At 40.3% G+C, this 16,617-nt stretch overlaps 1 protein-coding gene across 4 annotated transcripts in view; it reads left to right on the top strand.

The window, feature by feature from the left end:
- CD109 (CD109 molecule) overlaps window positions 1-16,617 on the top strand; it is a 134,849-nt gene that overhangs the window by 69,253 nt on the left and 48,979 nt on the right. For all 4 annotated transcript variants that reach the window (XM_059941790.1, XM_059941789.1, XM_059941792.1 and 1 more), the window contains 8 exons: window positions 3,076-3,172; window positions 3,445-3,586; window positions 4,271-4,380; window positions 6,554-6,778; window positions 7,581-7,682; window positions 7,768-7,830; window positions 9,626-9,802; window positions 13,319-13,471. In XM_059941790.1, coding sequence (XP_059797773.1) covers window positions 3,076-3,172; window positions 3,445-3,586; window positions 4,271-4,380; window positions 6,554-6,778; window positions 7,581-7,682; window positions 7,768-7,830; window positions 9,626-9,802; window positions 13,319-13,471 — 1,069 coding nt within the window. The remainder of the gene's footprint in view (window positions 1-3,075; window positions 3,173-3,444; window positions 3,587-4,270; window positions 4,381-6,553; window positions 6,779-7,580; window positions 7,683-7,767; window positions 7,831-9,625; window positions 9,803-13,318; window positions 13,472-16,617) is intronic.

The following is a 16,617-nucleotide window of genomic DNA, read 5'->3' as shown; positions in this document are numbered from 1 at the left end:
TAGCTTACAATGTGAATTTGGGTTCTGGGGCTGAATTTATGGTTTGGAAAACACATAAATGCCCGCTTTGTCATAATTATTATCCTGCCCTTGATCTTAGCTGAAGGTCAAGCATTCTGTCTGCCTTTTATTTCGAGTTCTTTGACTAACGCTTATAAAACTTAGTGACTTCAAATCCGCATAAACCATCAATGTCCACATGGATTAGGTTGAAAGTGGATACCTTCTTTTTTTCTGTTTTTAGTTTTCAGGGGTGTGCCAGGGATTTAACACAACCAGTTAAAACAGTGGTTCTTAAACTCTGGTAACTGTCTAGGAAATTTATTGTACATTTTCAGGGGGTGTGTATCCCCTGAAGCAACAGCATTGACTGCCTCTTCCCACCAGCCCAGTAAGAACCCTGCAGTTTCATCCTGATTCTCATTTGTGGAGCCCCTTTGAGACGCTAATGGCTGAGAATGACACTGCGATTGTGACTTGTGACGGTCCCCAGGCAGTTCTTCAGCGCTCAACACGTTGTGTTCTTATCATTTTCTTTAGTATGTGTATCAGTCGAGGTATAACCAGAGAAGTAGAAGCAGCAGGAGGCATATATTAAGAGATTTACTGCAAGGCGTTGGCTTATTTGACTGGGCGGACTAACTAGGCAAATCCAAAATCTGTAGGGCAGGTTGTCAGGAAGGGCAGCTAGAGCTCTCAGGTACGGGCTGGCGTTTCTGTTCACAGGCAGAATTTCTTCCTCTGTAGGGAATTCTCGGCTCTGCATTAAGGCTTTTCAACTGCTTAGGTCAGGCTGATCAGATGATCTAGGATAATCTCCTCTACTTAAAATCAACCGACTACAGACTTTAATCACACCTATGAAGTACCTTCACCTTGACACCTAGAGTGTTTGATTAAGTGACTGGGGACGTTAGCCTAGACACATCAGAAAGCCCATCTTAGCGTTTGGTTTGTCTGTTGTAGGTAGTGAGACAGTTGTTGCCAGTTAAAGTTCTCAGACCTGGCTAGTTCTCATACTACAGGCATACCTTGGAGATTGTGGGTTCGGTCCCAGACCACTGCAATAAAGAAAATATTGCAATAAAGAGAGTCACGTGAAATTTTTTCGGTTTCCCAGTGTGTATAGAAGTTATGTTTATACTAGATTGTAGTCTATTAAGTGTGCAATAGTGAAGCCGAATCTGGCCTCTGTGCCCCGACACCGAATTAATTCTCGGAGACAGAGTTATGGGTGAAGTAAAAAAGAATAGCTTTATTGCTTTGCCAGGCAAAGGGGGTCACAGTGGGCTAATGCCCTCAGAACTGTGTGTCCAAACCCAGGGGTGTTTGTGAGGAGTTTTATAGTCAAGGGGTGGGGTTGCGGATAAGGATCAGGGGGCATGCAGGGCTTGCATTCCTTCAATGCGGGGATCACCTGGCATCAGGTGATGATGGACGAACTGTGACCTTCTCTGGAATGACGCGTGCTTCATCAAGAACTTAATATCTTCCATTTGCTGGGGGTTTCAGTTCTGCAGAAGAGCTCAAAGATACTGTTATTTGTATCCTGAAGGAATGCATTGATCCAGACGAGGGGCTGTTTTCTGTGTTCAACTAAGGGATTCAATGGAAGCAGGAGTTTACTGTCAGATTTATAGAGCACAAAGCAAAATTAACTTCCATGTTTGGTTGAGCATTTCACAATAGAGATGGAAGGGACCCAGGAAACGTATTTAAAAAAGGCTTTCTGACAGTAAAATGGTTTACCAAAGATTGCCTCTCCTTTACACGAAGAGACTATCCCATCATGAGGGGGGATACAATTAATACATAGAATGCAAGTCCACAGAGAGAGATTTGATTCAGGAATATAATTTCGGTGCTATGGATAAGCAGATTACTTTTTTTTTTTTTTTTTTTTTTTTTTTTTTTTAAATGGTCCTCCTTTTTGTACTCTCCTTCAGCCCCAGAGGACTCTTTTTTTTTTTTTTTTTTTTTTAATTTATTTATTTATTTTTGGCTGTGTTGGGTCTTCGTTTCTGTGTGAGGGCTTTCTCTAGTTGCGGCGAGCGGGGGCCCCTCTTCATCGCGGTGCGCGGGCCTCTCATTATCGCGGCCTCTCTTGGTGCGGAGCACAGGCTCCAGACGCGCAGGCTCAGTAGTTGTGGCTCACGGACCTAGTTGCTCCGCGGCACGTGGGATCTTCCCAGACCAGGGCTCGAACCCGCGTCCCCTGCATTAGCAGGCAGATTCTCAACCACTGCGCCACTAGGGAAGCCCGAGATTACTTTTATTTTAAATTTTCTTTCAAAAAAAGAATTTTTTTAAAAAATTAATTAATTAATTCATTTATTTTTGGCTGTGTTGGGTCTTCATTTCTGTGCGAGGGCTTTCTCTAGTTGTGGCAAGCGGGGGCCACTCTTCATCGCGGTGCGCCGGCCTCTCGCTATCGCGGCCTCTCTTGTTGCAGAGCACGGGCTCCAGACGCGCAGGCTCAGTAATTGTGGCTCACGGGCCCAGTTGCTCCGTGGCATGTGGGATCTTCCCAGACCAGGGCTCGAACCTGTGTCCCCTGCGTTGGTAGGCAGATTCTCAACCACCACGCCACCAGGGAAGCCCCAAAAAGTGAATTTTTAATAACCATGAGCACATTTGGTGCCCTGGCATGTTTGATCTCATAAACCCTGATGGTTAATATTGGAACATGCAGCAATGGGCCACGGCGAATGCAATTTCAACTAACATTTAAAAATATTCAAAAGCTACAAAGTCTCCTGGGCATGCAGTTAATGGGCCAGTCTGGATTTCTAAGAATAAAAGGTTTTCATAATCTTTTAAAAATCTTTTGACGGGAAACTGTCACTTCCAATTATGATCAGATTTTCTCTGGAGTCTCCAGAGGCTGGGTAAAGTGTGTATTATGAACTGTTTTTGAGGTATTGTAGTTAAAAGTCTTCTCATTTTGGAGACTTAATATCAAGGATCACCATTTATTAAGCACATTCCTAACTATGTTTTAGTTTTAGAAATTTGTAGTAAGAATATGTTTTTAATATAATTCTTTTAAGTTAGGCCTTGTGTATTATTTTTCAGGTATACATATGGGAAGCCAGTGAAAGGAGACCTAACACTTACATTTTTACCTTTATCCTTTTGGGGTGTGAAGAAAAATATTACAAAAACATTTAAGGTAACTTTTGCAGATATCTTATAACTTGTAATGGGGAAAAACTGTAAGTGTACTTTCTCTAGAAATAAGATTTTATACTGAATTAACCAAAAGTTGAGCATAAGAAAATCAAGAGCTTTCTATCATTGAACAAATGAGAATTTACCCTTTTTTAAAAAAATGATTAAAGTGGAAAGAGAACCATTGTATTGTTGTGACTTAGTTTGGGTTTTATTTCTAAAATTTGAAGTGCTAAAGTGAAGAATGAAATTGAAAATTTTTTAACAAAACAGATAAATGGATCTGCAAACTTCTCTTTTCACGATGAAGAGATGAAAAAGGTAATGGATTTTTCCGATGGCCTTTCTGAACGCATGAATCTGTCTTCTCCTGGGCCGGTAGAAATTTTAGCCACAGTGACAGAATCACTTACAGGTTTGTAGACTTTGAAGTGAAGGTAAAGCTATTTATGTTGTGCTGCTCTGTCATCTCTTATTATAATTGGTACGTTCATTTGAGGGCACCGTTGCCTAAGGATGCTAGTTAATGCTGAGATTGTCATGACTATCAGTGTAACTTGCAGAATGTTTTCGTAATGAAGGGGAAACTTATGTTCTTTGAAAGGATGCACTTGAACCACCTGTGATAGGTATTTATAATTTTTTCCATCTCTATTTTTTTTTTCAACCTGAAAACTACATGGAAGGGCTACCTTTTCAGCTGACTAACCATCCTCCTTTTATTTTTTTAAATAACATCTTCTGAAATCTCACCTGCTCCTAGACAGTTTTCTCTTTTAATAATAAAATAAAGGTTCATTACTTGGATCTTTCGGTTGCTATTTTTTAATGGCTTTCACCAATCCCCGAAAGTGCAAAAAGACTGTTCTGTCAGTGGCCTGATCTCTGGTGCACATGTCATTGATTGGGGGACACTAATGGTGCTCAGAAGGGATCCACAGAGGACATGTGTGGTCCTCTTTGTGGCCAAGCCAAAGAGGCTTCTGTGTCCTGATATCCTAACCCCTTTGGGAAGTAGCTCAGATGGAGAGATTTGGTGGATAGAAGCTGTTGGTAATATATTACTTTTACTTTCTAAATGGTGCAATTTCCAAAACAGGTATCTCAAGAAATGCAAGCTCCAATGTATTTTTCAAGCAACACGATTACATCATTGAAATTTTTGATTATGCTACTGTCTTAAAGCCATCTCTCAACTTCACAGCCACTGTAAGTTGGCATATTTATTAATGGTGTAAAGCAGTAAGTTCAGTTTAGTGAAACAGAATGGGAAATAGTACTTTCAATGCTATTCAAAAAATTTAAGCCCAAAGTAGGTAGATTACTTTTCCTCTTTAGATATATGAGGCACACAGAATTGTTTCCAAATGACCTTTATCTAATTTATTTAAAAAAGTAGTTTCCAAAAAGTTTTTCCTCAAAATATATTTAATAAGTAATTCAAGTTAGATTTGAATTGCGACACTGAAGTTTTTATAAATTAATTGAAGGAATTAGATGGTAGTCAAAAAATTTCAGTTTCAGTTTGATTTTTATAATGACTGATTTTAGTCCTAGCAAAGATGTAGCATTAAAAAGTATCAACTAATCTACTCAATTTTTTGAGAGAATACTGAATTAACATTTAGTGACTGAGTGAATAAATGGGGCTTACAGACCTAAGAAGGACCCAATCTCTGCCCTGGAGTCACAGTGTTTGTGATGGTGACAAGAAAATATACACATAACTGTAATTCAAGGCAGGATAAATCAGTGTCATGAACACATTTCTGTAGGGATTTAAAACAGGTGTTGGCAAACTGTTTCTGCAGAGGGCTAGATAGTATATATTTTTAGCTTTGAGGGCCATATGGTCTCAGTCACAACTGTGTGACTCTGACATTGTAGCATGAAAGCGGCCACAGCCCCTTGGTAACCAAGCGAGGGTGGTCACGTTCCAATAACAACTTACTTCCAAAGAGACTGGATTTGGCCTCCCTTCCTGCCATCGTCTTCTGGCCCCTGCTTTAAAGAAAGGAGGGTCACTTCTTGTTGAATAGATCAAGAGAAGTTTTAGAGTTTCTATGTTGGTGACTATGTGGAGATTTGGGGGCAGGGCTGCGCTCAGAGAGGGCCCTGTGCTGGTACCTTGCCCTAAGCATCTCTTCCATCTTGCTCAATATCTTTTTACAATAAACCAGTGATCTAGTGAGAAAAAAAAGTTTTAGATAGCTTCTGATTTTAAGAAGCTTATAATTTAGACAGTTTGAAAAGGTAGTTAAGAAAACCCCCAGGAATCTGCAAATGGTAACTTCCAAATGAATAGAGGGAAACAAAGAGAGTTCAGGGAGGAGGAGCTGCCTGTAGGATAGGGATGGGGGGGTCATTCAGGGATGCTTTATGGAGAAGCGGAAGACTTAGTCTATTTGTTACAAGATCAGCAGCATTTTCAGTGTTTGGACGTGTGGATGGGGAACAAGATGAGCTGAGACGTCTACACAAGGCGAGAGCTTTGGTTGGCAAGCCAGGGTGCCTTCAGGTGACGGCGACGGGACCGGGGCAGTGACGGCAGAGAGCTCGTGTCCAAGAGCGGTCAGAGAGAAAGCAGGAGGTGAAGCTTGGGGGTTGCAGAGAGTCCTCCGTGTCTCACATGCTCTAAGCAGCGAAGATCTTGGTGCCTTATGAACGTGGGAGGGGTGTGGCGAAAGCAGCGTTCCAGGGGGACTGGGGGGGGGGGTGTCTGGGTGCAGGAGGAGGGTAGCAGCCCGGGCACGAGGCCAGCAGGAGGCTTGCACTGCTGTCTGTGGGTGGAGAGCATGTAAGAGAGGTAAGACTTGGTGTGCATTGGATTTGGAAGGTGGGGAGAGGGAAGGGAAATTCAGAGATGTTAAGTCTGACGGAATTGTGATATTAGCAAAAATAGGAAAGGCGAGATGGTTTCTCACTTTTAGATGTACTGAATTTGAGATGACAGGGATGTACAAGTAGAAGTTTCCTGCAGGGGGTTGGAGGTATTGAGTATGAGCTCCAGAACCAGGTCAGGATGGCAGCAGGAGTGCCGAGACCTTTGAGGGTAAATGATAATGAGACTTTGACAAATTCCCACATTTAGGGAGAGGGAAGGGGGATAAAAAAGGACACTGAGAGGATGTAGGAAGAGGGGTATGCAGTGAAAGAGGTTATTGTGGAGCCGTGGAAGGTAAGAGGAGCCATAACAGCCAGACGGGAGGGGAGGCCGCCTAGAGAGAGAGAGACCACTGAACCTGGAAGTTAGGGGGCTGCCGATGATTTTTGAGAGTTCAGTTTCATGGGAACAGCACAGATGGAAACTGGATTCAACTAAACTTGAATGCTTTGCTTCTCTTGTTTACCTGATTTCAAAATGTTTTCTTTTGACAATTAGGTGAAGGTAACCCGTTCTGATGGCAATCAACTGACTCCTGAAGAAAGAAGAAATAATGTAGTCATAATGGTGACGCAGAGAAACTATACCGAGTACTGGAGTAGATGGGATGGTGGAAATCAGGAAATAGGGGCTGTCCAGATCGTAAATCATACTGTCCCCCCAAATGGAATCTTCAAGATTGAATTCCCAATCCTGGATGATTCCAGCGAGCTACAGTTGAAGGTACCATCTGTTTCCCATCATTGTGTTACCGCAGCAACCTTAAAATTGTCATCTTGTGGTAGGCACTCAACCTGTTGGGAGGTCACTTTGGTACACAGGAAGTGGACACATATTTTTATTTTAAAAGAATGGGGGAAAGGGCTAAAAAGTGATTTAATGACAGTAGCTGAGAATTAGACTGAATGCTTCCTTGTAAATTCATTTTGAAGAGCAAAGGAAAATAGTGATCCGAAGATATGATGGAGAAGCCCCCAAACTCCCAGTCTAGGTGATTTTCAATCATTTGAAATGGTGTTTTGGCAGGAGCTGAGATCAAAGGGGAATATATTTTTTAACTTTACACTCCTTTGCTGGACTGAGACCCCCAGCCGTTCCCGCTCCCTTTCTCGTGGTCACTCAGCCCTGTCACAGTGTGGCTTCTGAGTTTTTCTCTCACCAGTGGTAGATTGAGCTGATATGATTTCTTGCTTATAGTTGAGTTCTATATTGTGGGGAGAGGAAAGGATTCCTTTTCCATTTCCTTCTTTCTTCTCACAGTGTTTCCTGATAATACACCTTTGTTTTGGAAATAAGCTAGGACTGTACTTTTTTCCTCTTAGATTATGATGATGAAGACCATTTTACATGTTTACAGCTATCACTTTCTTTATAGTATAAGCTGTAAAATGATGAAGATACAATGTCTGGGGAATGTATTGTTTCCTGCATGAAGAAAAGTGAAAGTGATTGTCCAGCAGGTAACATCCTTTATCAAGGTGTTTCTAAAGATGAAACTTTATGGTTGCCTTTTCTTTTGTTGTAGGCCTCTTTTCTTGATACTGTGAGTAGCATGGCAGTTCATGATATGTTTAAGTCTCCTAGTAAAACGTACATCCAGCTAAAAACAAGAGATGAAAATATAAAGGTAATGCTTACAATCACTTGTTAATTATAATTGGACTGTCTTGCCACTGATAATGTATATATTAATTAAAGTATTTTTTTTCTAGGTGGGATCACCTTTTGAGTTGGTGCTTAGTGGCAACAAGCAGTTGAAGGAGTTTAGCTATATGGTAATCTCTTACAGAATCTAAATTTATGATCTATTGTAGAATCATATGAAATAATGTCTACCTTAATTTTAAACTGAACTTACTGATTTTTAAAATTCAACCTCACACTTAAACTATTATATTTTAATGTATTGTATGTTATACATGCACAATATGTAATATTTATATACGTTCTTACAGAGTTTTCTTTTTTTTTCTTTTATAAATTTATTTATTTTTACTTTTGGCTGTGTTGGGTCTTCGTTGCTGCGTGTGGGCTTTCTCTAGTTGCGGCGACTGGGGGCTACTCTTCGTTGCGGTGCACGGGCTTCTCATTGTGGTGGCTTCTCTTGTTGCAGAGCACGGGCTCTAGGTGCGCGGGTTTCAGTAGTTGTGGCATGTGGGCTCAGTAGTTGTGGCACCTGGGGTTAGTTGCTCTGTGGCATGTGGGATCTTCCCGGACCAGGGCTTGAACCCGTGTCCCCTGCATTGGCAGGCAGATTCTTAACCACTGCGCCACCAGGGAAGTCCCTCTTACAGAGTTTTCTTTTTTTTTAAAATTTATTTACTTTATTTATCTATTTTTTTTGGCTGTGTCGGGTCTTCGTTGCTGCGCGCGGGTTTTTCTCTAGTTGCGTCAAGCGGAGGCTGCTCTTCGTTGCAGTGCACGGGCTTCTCATTGCGGTGGCTTCTCTTGTTGCAGGGCACAGGCTCTAGGCACGCGGGCTTCAGTAGTTGTGGCACACAGGCTCAGTAGTTGTGGCTCACAGGCTCTAGAGCGCAGGCTCAGTAGTTGTGGTGCACGGGCTTAGTAGCTCTGCAGCATGTGAGATCTTCCTGGATCAGGGCTTGAACCCGTGTCCCCTGGATTGGCAGGCGAATTCTTAACCACTGTGCCACCAGGGAAGTCCCCCCTCTTACAGAGTTTTCTATGTCTAAGTTGTATATAAATTTACTTTGCAAAATTCTTACATTTTTTTCCTTTTCCACAATGGATTATTATAGGACATTGAATATAGTTCCCTGTGCTATATAGTAGGACACTGTTGTTTATCCATCCTATATATATATATACTTTGCATCTGCTAATCCCAATTCATCCCTCCTCTACCCTCCCCACTGACAACCACAAGTCTGTTCTCTGTGTCTGTGAGTCTGTTTCTGTTTTGTAGATATGTTCATTTGTGTCGTATGTTAGATTCCACATATAAGTGATATCCTATGGTATTTGAATTTCTCTTTCTGACTTACTTCACTTAGTGTATTATCACACTAGGTCCATCCATGTTGCTACAAATCAGCCTCACACCTTTTTAAGCTGTCCTTTTTATATTGAAATCAAACTCTTTTTTTCTTTCTTCACCCGTATTTGCATTTCCAGTTTAAGATGAATAATGAAATCTTGCATTATGTTTAAAATTTAAAATTCTATGAGATAAGCCACATATGTTCATTATAGAAAATTATAAAACATAAGGAAAACAAAAACAAATAAAAATGCTCCCCATAAATTGTAGTTTTGCTAATCCAGCTCTCTCAGTGGAGCTCTGCATTCCTTCCACTCAGAAATAGATTCTTGACCATCAAGCTGCTGTTGGCTCAATTGTGGTTGCTTTATCTTATCCTTTTCTAATTACCAGCGTGTACTCTCTGTGTTGGTCAGGGAGGTTTATTTTTGTGTGTGTGTTCAAAAAGGATTTGAAGTTGCTTTAAGTCAAGGATTTGTATGTATGCTTAAAATTATGATAAACATAGCTGCCATTGAGATTCTCACTAGCTTTAGCATAAAATAAAACTCATGTACTCTTCTTTTCAGGTAGTGTCCAGGGGACAGTTAGTGGCCGTAGGCAAGCAAAATTCAACAACTTTTTCCTTAACACCAGAAAATTCTTGGGCTCCAAAAGCCTGTATTATTGTGTATTATATTGAAGATGATGGGGAAATTATAAATGATGTTCTGAAAGTTCCTGTTCAGCTTGTTTTTAAAAATAAGGTAAGATTTAAGGTAATGATGTTTAAAAGAAAATTTCATATTAGTAAAGTCTGAGAAATGTAATATTTCTTTAGAAAAGTGTCATGAAACCAAATTGGTTAGAAATTTATATTCATTTCTAGAACTATGGATAAACCTCTTCATATTTAATTACTGTGTATCTATTTTCACCTGTGGAATTATTGGACGCTGTGCGTCTTCTTTGTAAGTCATGGTTCTTGGCTTTAAGACTTTAATTCAAATCCAAGCACTTTCAGGATTTCCCAAATGGTGGAGTCAATATTGCTCTGACATGGAATTGCAATGGCAATATATGTGTGGTGTTGCTATTTGTGTGGGAGTGAAGTGAGGGGTGTAGGAGGGAGTGAGGCATCTGCAGTGATGTGTGGAAGGAGAGCTGGGCTTTGGTTTATCCATTTCATCAATCTGGAAACTCACCCAGGACAAATTTACAATGAGCTTGGCTGCTTTGCATGTGGAGATCTCTGTGGAGTTTTGTCTCCACACACAGCAGTGATTTTTATAAACTAAGGTGTATAGCTTGTGGAGGAAACACTCCTGGGCCCCAACTCTGAGAAGTAACCAGATTGTAAGATTGACAGGTGGAGTTCAATTATCTCATACGTATTAAAATGAGCCATTGTTCTCACTAAAGGCTGCTGCCGTCTCAGGACCTCTGAAGCAAAATAATCATTATTAATATTATTATTTTTAATATTTATTTATTTATTTGGTTGCGCCGGGTCTTAGTTGTGGCAGGTGGGCCCCTTGGTTGCAGCTCCAGGGCTCGTTAGTTGTGGCTCACTGGCTTCTTAGTTGCAGCACGTGGGCTCCTTAGTTGTGGCATGCGAACTCTTAGTTGCAGCATGCATGTGGGATCTAGTTCCCTGACCAGGGATCGAACCCGGGCCCCCTGCATTGGGAGCGCAGAGTCTTATCCACTGCACCACCAGGGAAGTCCCCGATAATCATTATTTTAAAGTAGTGATTTGCAGAGTGCAGTTCTTCTGGTAGCATTTTCCCCCTTGATTTGTTAAAATTTTAAGAAGTAACAGTTGTTATCCATGCCTTTTTTATAGAGAACTGTTAACTCTAACTTTGACTGTCAAAACATGATACAAACTTCTATTTTCTGTCTTATGAAAAGAATATTTTAAAAGACAGTGCTGTATTCTGTCAGTTTCGGAGCACAATTTTTGACTTCTAGTGACTCCATTAATCCCCTGAGAAAGGTGAATTTTAAAGTAGGAGTAAGGCTTAAACATGGAGGCACACATCTCTGAAAGTGAGAGCAGGTTCTAAAAAACATCGCTGTGTAAAAGGCTTTGAGGAAGCAGACTGTATAAATAACTTCCAAGAAATTTCTTAGATATGAGAGATAAGAAATTAGTTTCAGTTGTGTTTGCAAAGATAAGTCTTCAATTTTTATATGATAATGTTTACCACATTTACTCTGCAAGAAACTGCATATTTGGAAATAAACTATGTTTCAACACAAGAACATTAACGAATCTTTGTTGATGTTCAGTAATGACTGTGGAATAAATGAATGAGATGTGGAAGGGGCAAGAGATGTAGTTTTAGAAATCATCCACACAGAAGTGCAGGTTGGAGCCATGGGGTCATGACGTGCCGAGTAAAGAATGAGAAGTGCAAAGTTGGCATACGATACTCCTCCTTACCCCTTGTTTAAGGTATAAGTGGAGAAGAGTAAACTAGATACAATGGCTCAAGAGGCATGTGAAAGGAAGATGGCATTGGACAAGTTAAACAGGCAAGGAAGACTTTGTTCAAGACATTTGCAATAGGGGAGAGAGACTGAACTCAACTCCACTGAAACAAAAGGCAGGAGGGCTTTTAAGCACTGGTGTGAGTTAATGGAAAAGTGCTGGAAGACCCTGGGGGAGGGGTTGGTCAGTGTGATTAGGCCATCTGTGTTTGGTAACTGGAGTTTATATAAGTTAGGCTTCTATTCATCCACAGAGACTGGGAGAACAGTCAGGGCTCTTTCTTGATGATTACACTTCAAAAGGATGGCTCCCAGGTCTTTGAGAGAGACATTGCTGCTGGTGAAACTGGCAGGAAGCCGGGAGAAGATTTACATCTCAAAGGGACAGAGAAAACATTAACAATTGCAATTTTTTTAAGAAAAGGGAAATTGGGTGCTTAATGTCAGGAAGAAGCCTGTTTCTAAAGTTCAGGCAAGCTGAGGGGGACATTAAGGCCATCTTGATCAGGTGGTACAGTCACTGGGGCACGGGACTGTTGAAACAGAGCTGGGCAGGATGAACATTCCTAGGAGGAAGAGGCCTTAGAACATAGCCGTTGGGTTCAGCCGGGATGAGAGGATTGATGCTCTTTAAGAAGTCCATCATTGGATGAATGGATAAAGAAGATGTGGCACATATATACAATGGAATATTACTCAGCCATAAAAAGAAACGAAACTGAGTTATTTGTAGTGAGGTGGATGGACCTAGAGTCTGTCATACAGAGTGAAGTAAGTCAGAAAGAGAAAAACAAATACAGTATGCTAACACATATATATGGAATCTAAGGGGAAAAAAAAAAAGGTCATGAAGAACCTAGTGGCAAGACGGGAATAAAGACACAGACCTACTAGAGAACGGACTTGAGGATATGGGGAGGGGGAAGGGTAAGCTGGGACAAAGTGAGAGAGTGGCATGGACATATATACACTACCAAACGTAAAATAGATAGCTAGTGGGAAGCAACCGCATAGCACAGGGAGATCAGCTCTGTGCTTTGTGACCACCTAGAGGGGTGGGATAGGTTGGGAGGGAGGGAGACGCAAGAGGGAGGGGATATGGGAACATATGTATATGTATAACTGATTCACTTTGTTATAAAGCAGAAACTAACACACCATTGTAAAGCAATTATACTCCAATAAAGATGTTAAAAAAAAAAAAAAAAGAAGTACGGGTAGGACTGTGCTTTGCTGAGTGTAATGACAGAGGAAGTTCAGGCAGCCGCGGAGGCACAGAGCATGAGGCCTGACTGTGTTGGTCTGATGGCCTCGTCCTGGGGAAAGACACCCCTGCCCAGAGCAGCCGGTTCTGGGAGTCCCCGGGGCTCTGACTTGCATGCACTCACTTCTGAGTCCAGGTGGCCAGTGTACAGGCACCGGCAGTTTCTTTCCTCTTTCCTGTCCCCCCCTCTTGGATACTGGCCCTCTTCACATACGCCACACAGTGTCTTCTCTTCAGCACCGGCTGGCGGCTGTGGGGTGGGAGGTGGAGAAAGGGTAGAGAAGTGAAGGAAGACTCTGATTTATGCCACAGTGAGAGGTTCCATGACTGGCGAACACTGTGGGGCTGAGGTTTCTTTTTACTCCTTTCCCTGGAGAAGGCTTGTGTATGGTTTTAGAATGGTCCCCGAGCCAAGGCAAATGTAGAATCTTTGCTAGATTTTGTCATTCATCTGCTATTGGTAAGACGTAAGAAATGCTTTGAAAAAGTGTAATGTATCAATCCTGTTTTCTCCCTTTCTTAGATACAGCTATTTTGGAGTAAAGCCAATGCTGAACCCTCTGAGAGAGTCTCTCTTAAGATCTCTGTGACACAGCCAGACTCAATAGTTGGGATTGTAGCTGTCGACAAAAGTGTGAATCTGATGAATGTCTCAAACGATATTACAATGGAAAATGTGAGTTTAGCTATTTTTTCATTACAAAAATACACATTAAAAGAGAAAAAAAGAAACTTTATTGTGCTACTTCAGGTATCTAAAGGAAATTTCATTAGTTCCTTTTCAAGTATAAGTCAGTAATCAGTAAAGCTTCTGAATGAAAACGATCTGCGTTCCAGTTGTTAATGTTGGAAAGAGGCTATCGTGGTCAAGTGTCTTTGCTGTCTTACATGAGAAATGCCACTTAGAGTCTTCCCTCATTTTCGTACTGTATTTTAACTGAAGACTCTTGAGAAAGTACTAGGAAATGGACTTGCACAATTCTGAATGACATTGGAGAGAGCTTTATGTAATTATGAAGTACTTTCTATTTTGGTTGTACATAATGGTTATAAATAATTACAGTCCCCATTGAATCAGGAATTTGCAGTATATTGAGGGAGTGAAAAATCATGTTAACCTGCAGAAAACTTACAAACCAAGAAATATATGAACATTTAGTGTTATATAAACTAATCACCTATTCGTTAGTCATTTCATTTTTATTTGTAAGCTCTTTTGTTTTGAATTTTATTTTATTTTTATATAGCAGGTCCTTATTAGTTATCTGTTTTATACATATTAGTGTATATATGTCAATCCTAATCTCCCAATTCATCCCTCCCTCCCAACCCCCCACTTTCCCCCCTTGGTGTCCACATGTTTGTTCTCTACATCTGTGTCTCTATTTCTGCCTTGCAAACTGGTTAATCTGTACCATTTTTCTAGATTCCATGTGTATGCGTTAATATATGACATTTCTTTTTCTCCTTCTGACTTACCTAACTCTGTATGACAGTCTCTAGGTCCATCCATGTCTCTACAAATGATCCAATTTCGTTCCTTTTTGTGGCTAATATTCCATTGTATACATGTACCACATCTTCTTTATCCATTCGTCTGTTGATGGGCATTTAGGTTGCTTCTATTACCTGGCTATTGTAAATAGTGCTGCAGTGAACATTGGGGTGCATGTGTCATTTTTTTTTAACATCTTTACTGGAGTATAATTTCTTTACAATGTTGTGTTAGTTTCTGCTGTATTACAAAGTGAATCAGCTGTATGAATACATATGTCCCCATATCTCCTCCCTCTTGCATCTCCCTCCCAGCATGTGTCTTTTTGAATTACTGTTTTCTCTGGGTATATGCCCAGGAGTGGGATTGCTGGGTCATATGGTAATTCTGTTTTTAGTTTATTAGGAACCTCCATACTGTTCTCCATAGTGGCTATATCAATTTACATTCCCACCAACAGTGCAAGAGGGTTCCCTTTTCTCCACACCCTCTCCAGCATTTGTTGTTTGTAGATTTTCTGATGATGCCCATTCTAACTGGTGTGAGGTGATACCTCATTGTAGTTTTGATTTGCATTTCTCTAATAATTAGTGATGTTGAGCAGCTTTTCATGTGCCTCTTGGCCATCTGAATGTCTTCTTTGGAGAAATGTCTATTTAGGTCTTCTGCCCATTTTTTGATTGGGTTGTTTGTTTTTTAATATGTGGCTACATGAGCTGTTTATATATTTTGGAGATTAATCCTTTGTCCATTGATTCATTTGCAAATATTTTCTCCCATTCTGAGGGTTGTCTTTTCATCTTGTTTATAGTTTCCTTTGCTGTGCAAAAGCTTTTAAGTTTCATTAGGTCCCATTTGTTTATTTTATATTTCTGTTACTCTAGGAGGTGGGTCAAAAAAGTCTTGCTGTGACTTATGTCAAAGAGTGTTCTTCCTATATTTTCCTCTAAGAGTCTCATAGTGTCCGGTCTTACATTTAGGGCTTTAATCTATTTTGAGTATATTTTTGTGTATGGTGTTAGGGAGTGGTCTAATTTCATTCTTTTACATGTAGTTGTCCAGTTTTCCCAGCACGACTTATTGAAGAGACTGTCTTTTCTCCATTATATATCCTTGCCTCCTTTGTCATAGATTAGTTGACCATAGGTGCGTGGGTTTATCTCTGGACTTTTCTATCCTACTCCATTGATCTATATTTCTGTTTTTGTGCCAGTACCATATTGTGTTGATTAGTGTAGCTTTGTAGTATAGTCTGAAGTCAGGGAGTCTGATTCATCCAGCTCCATTTTTTTTCCCTCAAGATTGCTTTGGCTATTCGGGGTCTTTTGTGTCTCCATACAAAGTTTAAGATTTTTTGTTCTAGTTCTGTGAAAAATGCCATTGGTAATTTGATAGGGATTGCATCGAATCTGTAGATTGCTTTGGGTAGTATAGTCATTTTCACAATATTTATTCTTCCAATCCAACAGCATGGTGTATCTCTCCATCTGTTTGTGTCATCTTTGATTTCTTTCATCAGTGTCTTATAGTTTTCTGAGTACAGGTCTTTTACCTCCTCAGGTAGGTTTATTCCTAGGTATTTTATTCTTTTTGTTGCAATGGTGAATGGGATTGTTTCCTTAATTTCTCTTTCTGATCTTTCATTGTTAGTGTATAGGAATGCAAGAGATTTCTGTGCATTAATTTTGTATACTGCAACTTTACCAGATTCACTGATGAGCTCTAGTAGTTTTCTGGTAGCATCTTTAGGATTCTCTATGTATAGTATCATGTCATCTGCAAACAGTGACAGTTTTACTTCTTCTTTTCCAATTTGTATTCCTTTTATTTCTTTTTCTTCTCTGATTGCTGTGGCTAGGACTTCCAAAACTATGTTGAGTAATAGTGGTGAGAGTGGACATCCTTGTCTTGTTCCTGATCTTAGAGGAAATGCTTTCAGTTTTTCACCATTGAGAATGATGTTTGCTGTGGGTCTGTCATATATGGCCTTTATTATGTTGAGGTAGGTTCCCTCTATGCCCACTTCCTGGAGAGTTTTTATCATAAATGGGTGTTGAATTTTGTTAAAAGCTTTTCTGCATCTATTGAGATGATCATATGGTTTTTATTTTTCAGTTTGTTAATATGGTGTATCAAATTGATTGATTGGCATATATGGAAGAATCCTTGCATCCCTGGGATAAATCCCACTTGATCATGGTGTATGATCCTCTTAATGTGTTGTTGGATTCTGTTTACTAGTATTTTGTTGAGGATTTTTGCATCTATATTCATGAGTGATATTGGTCTGTAATTTTCTTTTTATGTGGTATCTTTGTCTGGTTTGG

The sequence above is a fragment of the Balaenoptera ricei genome, chromosome 12 (genome assembly GCF_028023285.1).
Source record: "Balaenoptera ricei isolate mBalRic1 chromosome 12, mBalRic1.hap2, whole genome shotgun sequence".
In the NCBI taxonomy this organism is placed as follows: domain Eukaryota; kingdom Metazoa; phylum Chordata; class Mammalia; order Artiodactyla; family Balaenopteridae; genus Balaenoptera; species Balaenoptera ricei.
The sequence above is the reverse complement of the archived record's forward strand: the minus strand, read 5'-3'. Positions and strand labels throughout refer to the sequence as shown.